General features: G+C 36.0%; 1 protein-coding gene across 1 annotated transcript in view; it reads left to right on the plus strand.

Moving 5' to 3' along the window:
* Window positions 1-20,221, plus strand: part of ALMS1 (ALMS1 centrosome and basal body associated protein) — a 195,664-nt gene that overhangs the window by 21,796 nt on the left and 153,647 nt on the right. The window contains 4 exon segments of the mRNA XM_063078238.1: window positions 8,862-9,057; window positions 12,985-13,102; window positions 15,145-15,620; window positions 17,169-17,287. Of these exon segments, the coding sequence (XP_062934308.1) occupies window positions 8,862-9,057; window positions 12,985-13,102; window positions 15,145-15,620; window positions 17,169-17,287 (909 nt within the window).

Below are 20,221 nucleotides of genomic sequence, written 5' to 3' on the forward strand. Positions count from 1 at the left end.
CATATACAGATCTTTGAGTAATCATATAACTTCATTTCTCTTGGGTAAATACCTAGGAATGGGTTTGCTGACTAGTGTGGTAATTGTATGTTTAACTTTATAAGAAAATGCCAAACTATTTTCCAAAGTGGCTGTACCATTTTGCATTCCTAGCAGGGGATGATAGTTCTAGTTGCTCTGTGTCATTGCCAGTTCTTGGTATTGTGAGTGTATTAGTCTGTTTTGTGTTGCTATAACAGAATACCTGAGACTGGGTAATTTATAAAGAAAATAAAGAAAAGAGGTTTATTTGGCTCATAATTCTGGGACAGCTGCATCTGGTGCTGGCTTTAAGGCTACTTCTACTCATGGCTGAAAGTGCCAGGCAGCTGGTGGATACAAGCAGATCGCATGGCAAGAGGAAGTAAGAGAGAGAAGGAGGGGAGGTGCCAGGGTCCTATAAACAATCAGCTCTCACGGGAACTAACAAACTGAGAACTCACTCACTACCCCACCTCCCAGGGAGAGCATTAATCTATTCATGAGGGATCTGCCCCCATGACTCAAACAGCTCTCCGAACTACCACCTTAGGGATCAGATTTCCACATGAAGTTTGGGGAGACAACACATCCAAACTCTATCAGTGAGTTTTTTTTAAATTTTAGTCACTCTGAAGTGTATTATGGTGTCTCATTGTGGTTTTAATTTGCATTTCCCTAATGACTAACGATATTGAGCATCTTTTTGGGTGCTTATTTGCTCCTCCATGTTTTCTATGCAGTGAAGGGTCTGTTTAAATCTCTTTCCCATTTTTTTATGACTGGTTTGTTCTATTTGTTGTTCTTTAATATATTTGCCTCATGTTTCTTTTTCTTGCCTGAGAGTTCTTTATATATTCCTGATGCAACTTCCTTTATCAGATATGTGTTTTGTAAATATTTTCCCCAAGCTATGGCTTATCTTTGTATTCTCATGTCTTTGAAGAGTAGACATTTTAATTGTGATGAAATTGGTTTATTATTATTATTATCATCATTTTTATTATTATTATTATTTTCTTTTTTTTTTGGTGGCTGGCTGGGGTGGGGATTTAAACCCTTGACCTTGGTGTTACTAGGTGGCACTCAAACTGAGTTAACCAGCCAGCCCAGTTTATTGATTTGTTTTTGTGTTTGGTAGTTTGTACTTCTCGTGTCTGAGAAATCTTGGCCTAATACTAGGTCACAAAGATTTTCACCTATGTTTTCTTCTAGAACTTGGCACTACTGACATTTTGGGCAGAATAATTCTTTACTGTGGGGGGCTGTCCTGTGTATGATTAGATGTTTAGCGGCATCCCTGGCTTCTTCCAACTAGATATCATCAGTGCTTCCGTAAGTTGTAATCATCAAAAATGTTTCTAAACATTGCCAAATGTCCCATGGTTGAAGGCAGAGGAGGATTAAAATCTCTCCCAGTTGAAAGCACTGTTTCAGAAGTTTTATAGTTTTAAGGTTTCACATTTATGTCTATGATTCATTTTGAGTTGTTTTTTGTATATGGTGTAAAGTAAGAGTCCAGCTACATTTTCTTCCATATGAATAGCTAATTGTTATTCCAGCACCATCTGCTATCTTTTTCTGCTGTGCATTTCTTGGCATCTTTGTCAAAAATAGACTGACCTTCTATGTATAGGTCTATTTCTGTACTCTCTATTCCGTTGATTGGTATGTCTATCCTCATGGCAATATCACACTCTTAATTATTGTACTGTCTTAATCAGGTCATGTGAGTTCTCTCACTTTGCTCTTCATATTAAACATGGTTTTGTTCTAGATTCTTTGGAGTTTTGTATAAATTTTAGAATTAGTTTGTCAATTTCTATTTTTAAAAGCCTGATGGGATTTTGATTAAGATTCTGTTGAGTCTACAAATTAATTTGGAAAGAACTGACATATTAACAATATTGAGTTCTCTAATCCACAAACATGACAGTTCTCTCAGTTTATTTAGGTCTTTAATTTTTTAATTTTTTATTTTTTTTTGGTTGCTGGCCCGTATCAGGATCTAAACCCATGACCTTGGTGTTTTAATACTGCACTCTAACCAACTGAGCTAACTGGCCAGTCCTAGGTCTCTAATTTCTTCATTAATGTTGTCCTCAGTGTGCCAGTCTTATACATATTTTGTTAGACTTACTGGTATTTTTTATTTTTTATTTTTTTATTTTATTTTATTTTTTTTTTAAAGATGACCGGTAAGGGGATCTTAACCCTTGACTTGGTGTTGTCAGCACCATGCTCTCCCTAGCGAGTAAACCGGCCATCCCTATATAGGGATTCGAACCTGTGGCCTTGGTGTTATCAGCACCACACTCTCCCGAGTGAGCCACGGGCCGGCCCTCTTACTGGTATTTTTAAAAATTAAATTTCCTATTGTTCACTACAAGTATATAGAAATATAACTGACTTTTACATTGACCTTGTATCCTATGACCTTCCTAATCTCACTTATTTGTTCTAGGGTACACAGGACAGACCCCCACAAATAAATGTAGAAAGTATTGACTATATACATAGACAGTCATATCAACTATATTTTATTTTTTCCCTTTTAATATATTTGCCTTATATTTCTTTTTCTTGCAATAGGCATTGGCTAGAATTTGCCTGTTCTTCTACTTGTTTTCCCATGCGTTCTAACCCCAACCTTGTTGAAAGCAGGTGTTACCAGCAACGTTTGTGTAGCTGAATACAGTAAATACTTTTCTGTCTCCATTTAGGTACAATAAATAGAATTTGACACTATTAACCATTGCATAACTTCTTAAAATCATTTCCTTTCTTGGCTTCTCCTAGTTTTCTTTCTACTCCTCTATCTGTTCTCTCTTAATATCCTTTGTTGCATTGTTTTCCTCTGTTAAACCTCAGAATCAAAGTTCACAAGCTGTAGACCTGAGTATAATTCAAAAGTGGTTTACAAAAATTTTTTGGGGGGGGGCTGGCCCGTGGCTCACTCGGGAGAGTACGGTGCTAATAACACCAAGGCCACGGGTTTGGATCCTAAAAAAAAAAAAAATTTTTTTTTGGCACGATGTTTTAAATATCATGAAATAGAATGCTTTAAAGTGATCACGAAGTACATAGGTAGCCACAGGTCCCATTACTGTCTAATTTCAGGACAGATTCACTCTTTTGTCTCATCTCCTTGACCCCTATACGCATTTGAATTTTTGACCTCTGTTTGTAATACTGGAGTATTTTTGGTTCTCTTTTAGATCCAGGGCTTTGAATATATCTATATACTGATAAATCTCAAATTTATATCTCCAACCTTTATTTCTCCCTTAAAATTTTTTTTTGTTTTTGTCCAACTGCTTATTTGTCATCTCTGCTCACATCTGTCGAAAATATTTAGAGATTTGAGGCCCTTTTTATAATGACTAAAAAGAATCAACACAAAGAATCTTTGTATGGCAGAACCAGCAAAAAATATATAATGCAGAAAAAAAGGAATGTTGAACAGAGATTATTTAATAATTAAAATGGGAAATTATAAGAGTATGAGAAATGATTCAGTAATGAGAGAAAAATGGATGAAGGGAAGCAGGGGAATCACATACAGAAAAGAAATCATTGCCCCCAAATGGAATGATATGGGAAGGCCTTTGATAGGTAAAGAGGCTTTTTTAGAAAAGTCATAAGGTAGAAATCTGATAATGGGGATGTAGATCTGGTGGTAAGAAGACAAGGGAGTTTCTATTCTCTGCTATGTATTGAAGTAGGAGATGAGGTCATCAGTTGGAAGTGAGGAAGGAGAGTTCAGCAGTTCTGAGGAGAGATGGTATAAAATAGTTATTCTAGAGAGTCAATTTACTGGGGAAATGTAGTATGATTTCCAAGCTGCACTGAGTGCCCTTGAGGTTTAATGTCATCAATTTAAAGGAAAAACCAGTCAGTTTGGATATGTGATTTCTCCAGCAATGTGCTGCTGCTTGAATTCAGACAAGAAAAATGTTCAACCAATGCTAGCTTTTGCCAAGTAAATAGGATGGAAGGAGAAAAAGGCAAGAAAGTTAAGGGTGTTTGCTAGATGGTGATTATAAAGATGACTATGAACCCTCAGGATAAAGAGGGAAATACAGATAAAGGAACAATGAAAAGTGTAAATGTGTTAGGATAGTTGGTTGTCTTCATGAAGTTAAAGAATTATTGCAGTTGAGGAGCTAAAGAGTAAGTCATCTGTGGAGGTTAGAGGATGAGCAGGTAGACTAATAGTTACATCTGTGCTATGGGTTAAGTGTCCCCCAAAAGTTCATGTGTTGGAAACTTGATTCCCATTTTAACAGTGTTAAGGTGGGGAATCCTATTATATTGGAAAGGTGGGGCCTTTAAGAGGTAATTTGATCATGAGGATTGTGCCCTGATGAATGGATTAATCTACTCATGCAGTAATGTTTTCATGGTTTAATGGGTTATCAGGGAGTGGTTCTGATGGCTTTATAAGGAGAGCAAGTGAGCACATTAGCTCTCTTGCTTATGCCATTCTCACCGTGTGATACCCTGTGTTGCCATGGGACCCTGTAGAGAGTTCCCACCTAGAAGAAAGCCCTAACCAGATGTGCCCCTGGACTGTGGACTTTCCAGCCTCCAAAACTGTAAGAAATAAATTTCATTTCTTTATAAATTACCCAGTTTCAGGTATTCTGTAATGAGAGAAAGAAAGTGGACTAATACTGTTGCTTTGTGTTGCTTTGCCCCCCACGGATTTGTCACTGCACTTCCCCTGGGTGACGGAGATGCAAAAGATTATTCAAAGCCCATCTCCTCTGAGCAGTGAGAGACCCCAAAGTGGTTAACTTCCCTTGGGAATGCTCAAGCGAGAGGCAGCCCTTCCTCAGGAAATTAACCCCAAATTGGTGTTCTCTTCCTGCATTTATTTTCCAGACCAGGAAGTTACAGGAAGAGAACGTAGGTGGGGTTATAGTTTAACAATATAGGCTGGTAACTTTCAGTGAAACAAGCCAGATGACGTTCCAGTAAGGCAATTAACAAAAGCTTGATCTTAGCAAACATTCCTTCTTACAGCAATTTCTTAGTATCTTTACATAACAATCAGTAACTAGTCTGTCCTCCAGCCAGCAACCTTGCTGTGCCACAAATCTTTATCTTACACCAGAGACTTATAGCCTGAGGAAAGTTTCCAGTCCTCTGCAAGGTCAATATTTGAAACTGAAAGGCTTTGGAAAACGAGGCCCTGTGAAGTACGTATGCTTTATAGTATATTCTACAAATACAGTCTGTCATCTGTAGTGAGGAGTAAACCCAAACTCGAACCCTGGTCGAAGAGACTAAGAAATGAGTTGTAACTAGGGATTTTGTTGCAGTGAGAGTTACAATATGACTGCAGTTCCCATGCTTCTAAACCTTTCATTGGCCCACTATCCCCGATAGAATGGAATGTTCTCACAAGAAAAAATTTAAAGCTATTTTCATATTCCTTTTATTTTCAAGTATTAGAAAGGTAAAAAGTATGTTTCCAGTAGAAGTTTGATGTTATAGATTTTTTTTCGAGGATTATAAATCTGTAGTTTTATTAAGACAAAAACTGACTGTGGTATGAAGTTTACATTTAAACAAAGTTTTCACAGAAACTTAACACATGCCTAAAAAGATTTTACAGTGTAGCTCTAGATGCATGTTTAGATGAGGTCAAGGACTGATGGATCTCAAGATTCAAGATATAGCATTTTGGGTATCAGTTCTTAGGATTTTTAAAAAAACATTTGTGTTTTAAAGTTAACTACTGCCCCAGTATAAAAGTTTAATCTTCTCCTGAGACCAGGGCATTTGAAATCATTCAACCCTTGAATTGATTCAGTGAAACTTGTACTGTCAGTGACTGAACCCTGCCACCAATGATTTGAATTCAAAGTTCAAAAAACAGAGAGGCTTCAAGAGTTCTCCACCCTAAGAGCATGGGCCCTTGGTTTGCTCTCTCCTCCCCCTCATTTTCAGAATCAGAATCAGATTTGCGCTTGTCTCCCTCTGATTTATCTGTCTCGTGTGCTGTTGTCTGTGGCTATAGAAACTGAGCAATGTGGTCAGGACAGTCAAGGTTCTCTTCTGGCTCCCATGTGTTGTCCTCATCTGAGAAATCCTTCCAGGTTAGAAGGTACTCTACTTTGCCTTTTACCACTGGGTGGTGGAGAACTTTTCTCATCACATATTCTTCTTCCTCCTCTTTTAGCACTTCTGGCACTTTTTCTTGTTTTGTTTTTCCCCATAGTGCCTGCCAGCTTTCTTGTGTCAAAGGTGACTCTACTCAGAGCAGCGGCCAAGAGCCCGAGAGGAATTGGTACATGCTACTGGCACAGCTTGTTGCGTAGGGCCAGGGGCGGGGTGGGGGTGGGGTGGGGAGTGACACCCAGATGATGTTATATTATAGATTTGACTAATTTATCCAGTGTAAAAGGGATTGAGATATTTTAGAATGTCAAAGGGCTGCTGTTCTATAATCCCATAAAGCATAGATGAGTAGATATAATATTTTAGAATATTTCTCTCCAGCTTTTTTTTTCATAAATGTATATAACAGATATTATGTAGTACATAGTTGTGTTTGTTTTTTTTTTAAATGTAGTATGTGACTGTTTTAGTAATGAATTTTAAATACTGAAAATACCCTTCCAAAGACTAAAGTCTTGTTAAGAAATGTTTGTGAAAATCTTTGTAAATTGTAATGCATCTTCTTTTTATGGTTTGCATTAGTCCGTTTTGTGTTGCTGTAACAGAAATACCTGAGACTGGGTAATTTATAAGGAAAAGAGGTTTATTTGGCTTACAATTCTGGGACAGCAACATCTGGCACGGGCCTCAGGCTGTTTCTACTCATGGCAGAAAGTGGCAGGCAGCACATGGGTACAAGCAGATCACATGGCGAGAGGAAGCAAGAGAGACAGAGAGGAGGTGCCAGGGTCCTAAAAACAACAAGCTCTTTTGCGGGAACGAATAGAGCAAGAACTCACTCATTACTCTCCCTCCCCCAGGGAGAGCATTAATCCATTCATAAGGGATCCGCCCCCATGACTCAATCAGTTTCCAACACTGCCATATTGGAGATCAAATTTCCACATGAGTTTTGGAGGGGACAACACATCCAGACTCCATCATGGGTTCTGGGTCATCTCAGAATTAAAAGATATCTATATTCTCTTAAAAACATTTGAGTTGGTCAAGGATGAAGAGTTCAATAATAGACTACTTACAAAATAATGAAGACCAATGCATTTTGCATATCTAAGGTTGCTATCAATATAATTTCATCTTCTCATGTTTTAATTTAAATAAATAAATAAAAGTAAGATGGAATGAGTTAATTGTTTAACCAAAGATGTAGGTAAAGGATGAAAAACTTAAAGTAGAGAAAAACAGAAATAAGTAAGTTAGAAAATAAAATTGTTCAATTCAAGATTTATAGAAAAATTAGATGCATAGTACAGTCGAGAAAAAAACCCAAGTGAAATAGACTTTATACAAATCTGTCAAGGTTTATAAAGGTGGATTAGCATTACTAAGGAAGGAATTGAGAAAGTTATGATAGCTATCAAGAAGGTTTTTGGACCTAATAGATTCACTGATGAAATATTTTAAATTTTTAAGGAAAATTGAATTTCTTTGTATAAAATAAAAATAGAACAAAGTTATGAAACAAGGTTAGAAAACAAAGCAAGGCATTCTAAAGTGCTGATTAATATTATTTATGACTATACGTGTGAGACTGTTAAGGAATATGCTAGCAAATATGATTAAAAAGTCTGATCTGCCACTAAGTAAGAAATATGAAGATGTTTCAATGTAAAGAAGTTTATTGCTATACTTTATCAGGTTTAATAGGAGAAGAAAGATATTATTATGTAGTTTGATCTTAATTTAGTGCTCATTCCTAATCAGATTTTTTAAAAGTCAAAATAAAAGCATGATAGGAAGAATATACTTCATTATTAATAGCATATTTAAAAGGAAAATGACTTTAAAACTTGTTACCATTAGTATTTAATTCAACTTTAAACATTTCTGTGGATTGGTGCCAGTCCATGAATTGCTTGTCCTGGTCTGTTAAGAGATAAGTACAGAAATTAAGAGGAAGTGTTTAGAAACTTTTATAGCTGTTTAGCAGAGTAATTTTATCTTTTTTTTAGAAATAGAAATCAAACATTTGAGCTTTTCTTTTACATTTTGGGCTTATATATCTTTTAAATTTCATTTTTATAGTTATTTTTACTAGTTTTAAAAAATTGTTTTTTATTTATTACTTGTTAGTTTTTATTAGCATTTTAATAATGTATCAGTCCGTGATGAGTTGGAAGTAGGAAGAACTGGTCTTTCTCCATAGTCTGAGAAGCATTGCTCTGAATCTTGCCACTAATATAAGAATAAATATTTGAAAGAGATAAGTGTATTACTATTCTTGGGTGATATGATGTTATATCCAGCGAAAAGCCAGGAATCCTCTAGAAACTAGATTAGCTAATAAAAATTCAGTAAAGTGGTCACATGTAGGGAATACTACAGCTTTTGTTTTGGAAATTTTTTTCAGCTTTACTATAATCACATTGTGAAATTTCATCACGTAGAATCAAATCTCTTGATTTAATGACTAGAACTGTTAAAATGCCAGTCATTCTTCAGCACTTTAAGAGGTGGGTAGTAATGGGAAGTGGTCTGAAATACAGTTAACATTATGAGAAACATAGAAAGAACTTTACATTTTCCAAACTTTGATGAGAATGTCTTTAAATGATAAGCTATATGCTACGTGAATGGACATTTTAATATAAACGTTAACATGTATGGTAACTCAGTTAATGACTTAGCATGTTTTCCTTTAAAATTTTTTTTAGAGAACGGAATCCTGGCTTTGTCTTCCTCAAGAAATGGGCTCTTCCCAAACCTTGGATACGTCCCAGACCAGGCTTAATGTGAGAGTGGAAGGCACCAAAGTGACAGACTTCCCCTCACTGGAGGAAGGTGTATTGAACCAAACAGAAAATCGAGTAAAGGATTCCAACAGAGATCTCTTATGTTCTCCTTTGCTAGGTAATGCCTCTTTATTTTTAACTAGTAGTAATACCTCACATTTGTAAAACAGTTTTGTGGGGCTGCAAGTCCTTTAACTAAATTCCTTTTGAGTTCAGGAACCTCTGTAGAGCCGTACTCAAAGGGATTAGCTTATTTCTGGTTTTCCACCCTGGACAGCTGATCTAGTTATATTAAATATGCATTTGTCCCTCATTTTACCATACCCTATTGCTCTTAGAAGGCAGAAAGATGATAATTTCCTCTCTAGTGGGTGTGCCTCCTCGGTCCTGAATTTACAGAGTTGTTCTTGGGGTAAACCATATATTATCCTTTGACCGGTTCTCTCAGCAATAGAGACTCCATGATCCCTAAAATACAAACAAAAAGCAAATGTTCATATCTCCCTCATTTGATTCTTAGGATTAATTATGGCATGTGTTATTATCCTCAGCTTTCAGACCAAAAAATTGAGATAAGGAGGTTGAGTGGTTTGTCTGAGATAGATCTTACTGCTTTCCTCTGTTTAGTATAGAACTGATTTATTAGCTCTTTACAAAAGATAAACTTTAAGTACATTTCAAGTCATTAAGGGATTTAACCGTGAAGATAGTTTTATAGAGTTTTGTAGAGAAGCATGAATAGGACTTAATTCAGCAAGTTCTTTCAAATATAAGCTAATGCTATTCAAAACAAGCTATTAGTGCCAATATATTCTGTGATAGGCATTATTTAAAGCCAGTTTTAGGTCTACATTTTAAGAAAGATATTGATAAAATTAGAATATCTTTGTGGGAAGAGATGACTATGATAGTAGATGAAAGAGAAGACATTTTTGCTATGATCAAATATTTGAAGGGCTGCCATGCTAAAGAGAACCAATTTATTTTTCATTCTTTCATTTATGTAACAAATACTGAAGTTTCTACTGTGTGTTTGATGTTAGGGATATATAGATGAAAGATACCTCCTCTTTTGGGAAGACAGTCCACTAAACAGAAAATAACAGTACCTTCAGATGAATATTATAATGGTCTAGAGTAGGGGTCTGTAAACTATAGCTGACAGGCCAAGGCTTGATTTTGTACTGTCCATGAGCTAAGAATGGTTTTTGCGCTTTTGAAGAATTGTAAAAACAAACACAAAAAAGAAGTATATGTGACAGATCATATGTGACCAAAAAACCCTAAAATATTTGCTATATGGTCCTTTACAAAAATCAGGTTAAAATGAGAATACATCACTTATAGGGAGGCTATTTTCAACATGATATAAGAAAGAACTTTCTAATAGTCAGAGCCATTTAATAGTGGAAAAGGCTATATAAAAACAAAAAGCTTTATGTCAGTGGCAAAATGTCAAGCAAAATTCTATAATAGAAGGATTTCAATACTGGGTAGGAGATTGTATTTTGACTTCTAAAATATTTTCTAATGTAAAATTTTGTAATTCCCGTTTGTCATCTACTCTAGATAAAGTAGAGCATTTGGGGACTGGCCTATGGCTCACTTGGGAGAGTGTGGTGCTGATAACACCAAGGCCACAGGTTTGGATCTCTATATAGGGATGGCTAGTTAGCTCACTTGAGAGAGCGTGGTGCTGACAACACTAAGTCAAGGGTTAAGATCCCCTTATTGGTCATCTTTTTATTTAAAAAAAAAAAAAAGTGGAACATTTTTGGTTATTGGATCAGATCCTTGGATCTGATGGCTAGAGGAAATCCCATCATTGCTGTTTTGTTATGCATAAATACTGTCATTGTGGTGTGTAGGCTCTCACCAGTGGCAATGTAACTGACGATGACTTGTGCCATATGATTAGATGCCTCAAAAAAGAGGGATCCAAGCCATTGACAGCTGTCCAAATGTGAGGAAACAAGAAGCAGTTGAAAGCTGTAAGAGAAAGCCATCACCAGTAATGTGTACAGCCTTCCCCCACCACACAAACACATGCATTTGATTAACTTGTCACTTTTGGCCTGCTACTTTAGAAAATACATTTTCCCATTTACTTGGTTTACCTCTAACTCCACCCTGAAATAGTCTTAAGTGTTAAGGAGATGCTAAAATGCTGCTTATAACTTATTTATTTCTTACTACTTCTTAGTTATACCTAAATAGTTACTTTAGGTAATAAGGATTTCTGTAGGTTCTGGAACTTGGTTAGAGATAACTCTAATTTTCTTTAGAAAAGACTCTGTTTCTTTAAATGCTTAGCCTATGCTTAATTGGAAACAGGAAATTTGCTGTACTTGCCCAAGGATCTCCCTTGTAGCATTAGCCCTAGTTTATTTGGGGACTTTGTTAAAAAACCTTCATGATTCTCAGGAGGTTGAATAATTGTTATGAAGATTTAAGACTGATCTAAGCCAAGGCCAAAGAGGAACCATACCAATTGTTCCTTGGTGGTAAATGTCGTTATTATCTATCAGTTTCTCATTTTTAATTAATTCATTCAGTAAATAAATAATCCTATTTTGAGTACCTACTAAGTGTAGCAGGTACTTTGCTAGGCACTGAGGATATAGCTCTGAATAAAGCAGACATGGAATTGACAGTTTAGATAGGAAGCAGACAGACCAAAGACTCAAAAGTGTGATGAATTATGATAGGGAGGGTGTGGAGGGTATGTGAGAGCAGTGAGAATGCATCATTGCCCCAAGTGAAGAGCAGATGACACCATGTTGAGCTCTGTGAACCCTCAGTTTGCAATAATCTCATGGAGAATAGTGGTGAGAGAGTAGAGTCATCACTTTGTACACTGTATCATAGGCATTCTGAAATCAAGAAAGTATTCTGTAGCAAGCAGTATTACATTCATATTGAAAAAGCAATTTAATTTTATATGAACTGCTGTTGATTTTATAATAAACTTTTGTTTCCATTAATATTTAATTTTTTGTTTTATAGTTGTGTAAATGCTAGAAGGAATAAGTACTTTATATCAGATTTATACATATTTAAAAACTCTATAAGAAGAATTATTTAAGTGAACTTTCAGAAAATCACAAGAATTATTTTTCCTTTAAAGCAGTAGTCCTCAAACTTTTTGAGGGTAACAGGACTTCTTTACACATTGAAAAATTACTGACAATTCCAAAGAGCTTTTGTTTATGTGGGTTATTGATATTCCCCATATTAGAAAATAAAACTGAGAAATTTAAAAATATTTATTAATTGGTTTAAAAATTACCACCACCCCATTGCATATTAACATAAAGTACATAGTTTTATAGAAAAATAATTATTTCCAAAACAAAAATATTTAGAAGAGTGGCCTTCTTTTATTTACAGAAACTAAAAAACTCTGTGATGTCTGAATTAATAGAAGACAGCAAGATTGTCATACCTGCTTCTGCATTCAATCTGTTACAATATCATACTTGATGTAGCTTCTGCACAATGCCACTGTACCCTTTTGAGAGAATGAGAGTGAATAAGCAAATGACATCTTAATGTTATTTTGAATGTAATTTTGACCCTAGTCACCTCCTGAGTGTCTTAGGGCCTAGGAGCCCCTGGACCACACTTTGATACAAGAAATGTATTACTTAAAGTGGAAAGAAACACTCATCATAGTTAAGGACATTTGCTGAACAGAATATGTAGGTGTAAATCTCACTCTGGCACTTAAGCTATTTGAATGTGGACAAATGACTTAATGCTTATTAAGTTTTGTCATCACATTTCCTCACATATAAGATAGGTATAATAATACGTATCCTTTAAGGTTGTCATGAGGATTAAATTAAATATTGTATGTTAAGTGCCTGCATGTTGGCAGGCTCTTATTAAATGGTAGCTGCTTCTGCTGCTGTTATATTATTATTCTAATGTTTGTAGAAACTTCTAGGTGGTAGCATATTTAGGTGCTTTAAAGTATTACGTGAATAAGCTAAACATTCGATTTTCAGTATTACTCAGCATTTTTATATTTGAAACTTTACAGTCATACAAGATAGCTTTGCTTCTCCTGATTTGCCTTTGCTGACATGTTTGACACAAGACCAAGAATTTGGGCCTGACTCCTTATTTCACCAAAGTGAATTAGATTTTGCACCTCTGAGGTAGGAGGATTTATTTATTTGCATGCAACTGTTCTACTCTTTTCTTGTTCTAATTTGTCACTAATATTAATTTCAGGCTAAGGTGGGACTTTGGGGTGGGGGTTAGATATTCCTAGCACACACGCTGAAGGTAATAAAGCCCTAAATTAAGACATGATTTGTATTAATTTGGCATTGTAACATATGTGTAGAGATGAGCCAAGAGACTGCAGTTTATTTAAAAATAATTTCCAATGTATTCTAGCATTTCAGGCATATATATATTTTTTTAATTTTTAATTTTAATTTTAATTTTTGTTTTATTTATTTTAATTTATTTTTATTAGCATTTTTATTGTTACAAATTATACTTATTCTTTATGCCCCTTATCCAATCTCTCCCTCTTCCCCACCCTTTTCTCCTCCCATTCCCTCCTACCTCCTCCCTCTTTGCCCCTCCTCTCTCTAATAACCATAGATTTGTTCTCTCCATCTGATAGATTAACTGTTCCTCTGTTGGTTTGTTGACTAGATGATCTGTCCAGTGCTGAGACAGGTGTGATCAAGTCCTCCCCTATTATTGTAAATCAGATGCTTCTTCTATTACTCTAGAATGTGCTTTGTAGAGAGAGAGGACCTCCTTTTTTTTGGTCTCCGCTGGTGCCTCTCCTTGTGTCAGTGCAGTTGAGAGTCTGGCATGCCATCTGCACGGTGGCTGCGACTGCGGCTATATAGACTGGCTGCTTTTGTGGCAGCCATGGCAATTGTGGTGGCTATGGTGGGCTGCCTGCGTGAAAATGGTGTTTATGTTGTGCTCTTTACCTGGTCGCGGATGGGTTTGGCTTCTTCCGGCTCCATGGCTCAGGACCCCAGCTAGGACCTGGGGCGGTGGCAGCAGCTTGCCTAGATGTGGCTGGGTTCAGCTTCCCCTAGGTCCGCATCTTAGGACTCTAGCAGAGCTGAGGCATATTTTAATTTAGAAGGCATTCTATAAACCTCCCAACTGCTGCCCATTATCCCTCCCCTCCCTTTTATCCTCATTCTGCAACATTCATTTCTAGGTCACTAACTTGTTTGGCACTCTTATTTTGGTCAGCTGTTATTGAATGAGCCTAGTGAGCTCTCCTTACCTTACAGGAGGTATGAATATGAAGTAACACAAATTTTACAGCAGGTATATCCAAATTAATTGATATTCCAAATTAATGTCCTCTAGGGTAGTCATAATGGTAGAAAAGCATGGAATTCTTCCAAACATATTTGGAATTATCCAAGAATATAAGTTTTTTTCTCTTAGAACTGAAAAAAAAGCACTTTAAATTAAAAACTATAGATGTTTGGAAAGTAACCTGTGCCCTTATGTTATGTATTACTTTATATAATTACTTTTATGGAGAATGCTGTGCATACATTATATCATCAACCACTGATGAAGTTTCTGTTGTATTTTGGGAGTAGATCACTTCTTGAGAGGTTTTCAAGAGCATAGTAAATGACTAGTAAAAGAATTAATGCATAATATTAATGAATGTTAAAGCATGGTAGGTGATAAACTAAACATTTAAAATGGTAAAGCTTTAAAGATTATTTGAAATGTTTCCTTAGAATCAGTATTTTGGGGGCCGGCCCGTGGCTCACTCGGGAGAGTGTGGTGCTGATAACACCAAGGCCACGGGTTCGGATCCCATGTAGGGATGGCCGGTTCGCTCACTTTGGAGAGCATGGTGCTGACAACACCAAGTCAAGGGTTAAGATCCTCTTACCGGTCATCTTTAAAAAAAAAAAAAGAATCAGTATTTTGGAAATATGAAAATCAGATTCTGTGTCTGTTGTTTTAGGAGAAGCCTGAGATAATATCACGGGCATAGGGTGGTACAGTAGTTCACCTTCTATTTATAAAAAATTTGCTTTGTTCAGTCATTATCCACCTTAAAGGAATTTGACATTAGAACTTTGTTTTTCAACATTCTTTTCGAATAAATTTGATTTCAGTGACATACCAGTTTTGTGTTTTCATGTTAGTACTTAATTATATTTATTTATTTTTAATTGTCTGTTTTCAGGGGAATTCCTGATAAGTCTGAAGATACTGAATGGTTTTCTCGACCATCAGAAGTTAGTGAAGCTTTATTCCAGGCTACCTCAGAAGTACCTTCAGATTTAGTTAATAGTAGCTTTAGTGTATCTCAGCATCCACTTATAGGTGGTGTGGCTGTTGGGTCTCAGTGCTCTTTTTCACCTCCTGAACAAAGAAATAATGAAGAGACTATTTCATCTGATACTGTTGATGAACTGAAAACTCCTAAAGACTCTGATACTTATGATGATCTTTGTTCATCCATGCCATGGAAAACACAAAAAGATATACAGCAGCCAGAAACCAATTTAGCTGATAAAGATCAAGTTTCGGTTTCTTCTTTATCTGATATAATTGATGAAAACACAGCTACTGAAAGAAGTGACAGTTTTGATGCTTCTTGTTCATATGTGCAGTATTGGAAACAGGAAGCTTTACAGCAAGCAGAAACATATTTAACTAGTAAAGACCTTGATTCTTTTTCGGATTCATCTGACACAATTGATAAAAATAAAATTCCTGAGGGAAGTAACAATTATAGTGTCCCCTTTTCCTTCGTGCCATGGAGCAAACAGGGAACTTCAGCAACATCTGTAACCAGTAAGGACCATGTTTCTTTTCCACATGAAGTTGCTCCCTGTCATAATAGTAAAATGTCATATTCTTTCTTGCGATGTTTGTTGGAAAGAAGAGGCAAAGGGATTCCCTTGACATCTGATAGTCATTATTTGGAGTGTGTTTATTTAGAGGCTCCAGCTGAGAATGAGGTGAAACAAAAGATGGATTGTTTAGCGGGTTATGAAAGAAATGAAGAAGGTCTGCAGAAAGAATTATCTCAATGTTTTGAATCAAAGGAGACTGGAAATAATTTAGTATCTTCAGAGGTGCAGCCTAGATCTTCAGAATTACAGTATACTGGGAATGTAGTTCCTGATAATTCTGTAAAAGTTTCAGAAGCACATGTACTCTCCAGGGGACATGATACCTCTAAGATGGAGACTTCTGGTGGTCCTCTTCAGACTGGTAAGTCCAACTTGGATGGGACATCAGAACAACTGTATTTTCAAGAGGAAAGAAGCCAAAAGGCAACTTCTTTTTTTGGTGAGAAAAATGTTGATATTACTGAAAATGTAGCCTTTGAAACAGTTATTGCCTCTACTGAGCCTTCTAAGAAAGAGAGTACAGTAAATGAGATCCAAATTGACATCAATAAATCTTTAACAGCTGCCAGCCAAGAGGAAGAACCCCAAAATCCAGATCTTTCCTTATTCAATTATAATTATGAAAACTCTTTCTTTGATAAGCTTAAGCATCCACGCTATCAGTCTACTCCTAGGATATTTGAACCAGCAGTTTCAAAACCCTTGTTGCATAAAAAAGATTATGATGATAGCTCCGTATACTGGCATCCAAATTTAAAATCACCCCCTAATTCTCCTCAGGAGATGAGGAAAATTAAACCACTTTCTGTTATTCTAGAGCTTAAGTCATCTGCTTGTTTAAGTGAAAAATCTTACAACCAAGTTGTTGGTCTTGGCAAAGTGCAGTCAGCTTTATTTCAGTATGATATAAACAATGAACCATTTCTTCCCATTGGGAAGATAAAGTCTGATCCTGCTCTTGAGTTTGCAGAGTAGGTAGGATCTTCAAACATTATTTATCCAATGAAAGTATTAAGTTCAGATTCTTTGGTTTTACAAGATTTAAAGCAACAAACCTTTGAAAAAGTTGCAGATTCCTCAAACTATAATTTGGGTAAAGATGTAAACTCTAGTAACGCCATTGAAGGTTCACCTGCAACTGTAGGAAGCAGCTTTTCAGCAAAGTTGGTGGCATGTGATGCAAAGTCACAAGGTGCTTTACCATTGACTAGTGGTGCATCATTAATTGCAGTCAGCCAAGAGACATTGCTGAAAGCTGATATAGGCTAAGGTGAAATTCCTCGGCCTATGGAAGCTGAGTTCAGTTTTACTATACATACGATTATGCAAAATGACTCCTGTTTTGTAGAGGGCCTGCAGGGGAAGGCTGAGTCTGACGTCGTTACTATGGATGATCGTACTGAATACAGTAGCCTATATGAAAATGCTGTTGTGGGCAGTGAAAGGGTTCCTGATCTACAAAGAAAGGTGAGACACAATAAAATGGTAGTTGTGGGAAACATGGTGTTTTCCAGTATTGTTTCAGGAGATGGTATTATTATTTTTTTATTTTATTTTACCTTTTACTCTTTCTCAGACACATTACCAATGTGACTTAACTGGTAAATACATTGAGCTAGCAGCTTTAGAAAATTTGCTTGATGATCTAGAGATTCATGACAGCTCCCTGCTCTGGCAACCTAATTTATAGTTACTATCTGAGAAGGAGAGCAATTTTGAAAAGCCTGTAAGTTTGTCTACTCACATTTCTTATGAGTAGGGAAAGGAACATTTTAGTTGAAAAATGGTAATGAAAATAAAGGGCTTATGTATATCCTCTAATACCAACTTGTGATTTGTAACTTGGTCTTTATCTGATATCCAGGAATATGCTCCATTAATTTGTTAAAGGTTGGCATAAAATAAATGTTTTGTAGACCATAAGACTTAGTGAGTTCTGTGGTGTCTTGGAAAATGCCATCCTTTGGAACTCCCAGGCCTTTCAACTTGAGGCAGCCTAACTCCTCTAAGTTGTGCCAGCTAGTCTTTGGGACATTGTTAAGATTAGACTCTTTCATGGGGACCTACAAATGGTTGTGTTCCCCTCCCTCCTGCCACTGTTCTTCAATGTATAAGCCTTAGAATAGGCCCTGGAATATTAAAGTATTTCTTTTTAGGAGCTTCCAAAAGATTTGACTGCAGAGGTATCTTAAAAATTAAAAGAACCAGTGTTTCCCCAGCATGGATACTGAGGTGCTTAATGTCCAAACTAGCCGGTGTTCTCAAAAGGAACTAACTATGCTCTTCACAAATGAGCAACATACTCATGTATATACACATTTCTTCCCTCTCTCTGTTTATATCATTATTATCTTTGTGTGTGTGTGTGTGTGTGTGTGTGTGTGTGTGTGTGTGCTAGAAAATGGTAACTCTGGAGTGTTATAAAAATTGTGCCAACCTTTCTTTTATACAAGGCTTTATTTGCCTGGATTGTTAGATCCCTTGGCTTTAATGTTCCGCTAGTCCCGTTGTCCATCCTTTTTTGTCTGATACTGTCACCTCCAAGCTAGGTTCTACTTCCTTGTAATATATCCTTAATATTTTGTTGTCATTAAATGCAGTTAGGTAATATATGTGATGTACTTAATGTTACTTCCATTTTCCTGTTTTCCTATGTTATTTTTTGTTTTGTTTTGCTTTTGGTGGCTGGCCAGTGTGGGGATCTCAACCCTTTGACCTTGGTGTTATAACACCATGCTGTAACCAACTGAGCCTACTGGCCAGCTGTTATTTTCCTATGTATGAGACTGGTATGTCATTGTAAAGCTACTAGTTTGGGTTATAACCATATTTAGACTTTTAGGTTCAGACAGTTGATAAGAAAAAAGGAACAAAGATATTGCGATGTTTTCCTTTTATTTATAATTTATTGAATTTATTAAAAAATTTTAATATAGGGAACCATTAGGTTAGTTTCATTTTCTTCAGTATTCTAAAGTAGGTACTATTTAATTCTAATTTTCAATTTGATAACAATGGTGATGAAAATAATAGCTATTACTCTGCTTAAATACAGTACTAAGAGGTTTACATATATACATCAATTCGTTTAGTCCTTCAGTCAGTCCTGTCAAAGTAGAATTGTTGAGATTATTATCCCCATTTTACAATTGACACTTAGAGGATTATGGAACTTGCTCATGATTATTCAGCAAATAGAGGAGCCAGTATTTGAAACTAACCTTATCTATATTCTTAACTGCTATGCCGATAAACTGCCTCTGTGTTTAACTGTTCTTGGTGAAACCAAGGTCAAGATTTTGTATTATTTTGGCAAGAATGAAAGTTTTTGAGGGAGATTGCTTAAAGTTCAATAAGAATGAGAAACAAAATATGATCAATTTTTAGACTTAGAGTTCTAATTTTTAATACTATTGTGACTTTCATCAACTTTTCATGTAGATAAAATGTTTAAAAAATAAAGATATATATTAATGTTAATGTGCTGAGATTAACTTTGACCACTATTCCAATTTTTATCTGCCCTTAGCCGCAGCCTTAAGCATATTCTTTCAGTCTCGGGAAGATACTGTTCTCTGTATTGGCCTTCACTGGTAGCTCTATTCTATTATTTAGGAGTTACTTAATGTATTAGGGAAGCAAGTAGACAGATATGGCAGTCATTATTCTGTGTGGCTCAGCTTACTTCTTGCTTACTCCTTGGTTTCTTCCTTATTCTCCTCCTCTGTATCACATTGTTTCACTTTGATATCTACCCATTATTCTTCCAAGGGATGATTTGGGTATCTACTGTTGCAGCTTGGAGCTGTGAAAAGTGCATGGAGATTTGGAGTCAAACTCTAGTTCAGTTACTTTATTAGCCTTGTGCCTTGAGTAAATGAATTTGGAGGATCACTTTCCTCAGCTGCATAAAGAAATAGGAATAGCAACAATCAACCTCATACACAGTTTTATTAAATGGGGTAAGGTGTATAGCACTTATACAGTGCCTGTTAGTTCCCTTCACTTTACTGAAACTAGACTACTAGACTCTAACCAGTAGTTCCCTACTTTCTATCATTATTTTGCTTTTCTTTCTCCTTGTTCTTGGTAGCAGCATATAATAAAATGTTATCTTAGTACCCCTTATTTTAACCATTTAACTTTAAAACTTATTTAAGGTTTAACCTTTGATTTGTTTTCTTTTTCTTTTTTTTTCTCCCCTCAGAGACCTAGTTTCCTCTCAAGGCTTTAATGCATATCTCTGTGTGGATAATTATCACCTCTGTTTTTAGACCTTAATATTTGTCTTGAGTTAGGCCCTTATAGTATTTTGCATGAAATTTTCTTATGAACATTGTCATCACCTCAAATTCAACTTGCCTGTGTCAAAATAACTCATCTTTCCAAAAATCAAACTGA

The sequence above is a fragment of the Cynocephalus volans genome, chromosome 14 (assembly GCF_027409185.1).
Source record: "Cynocephalus volans isolate mCynVol1 chromosome 14, mCynVol1.pri, whole genome shotgun sequence".
NCBI lineage: Eukaryota > Metazoa > Chordata > Mammalia > Dermoptera > Cynocephalidae > Cynocephalus > Cynocephalus volans.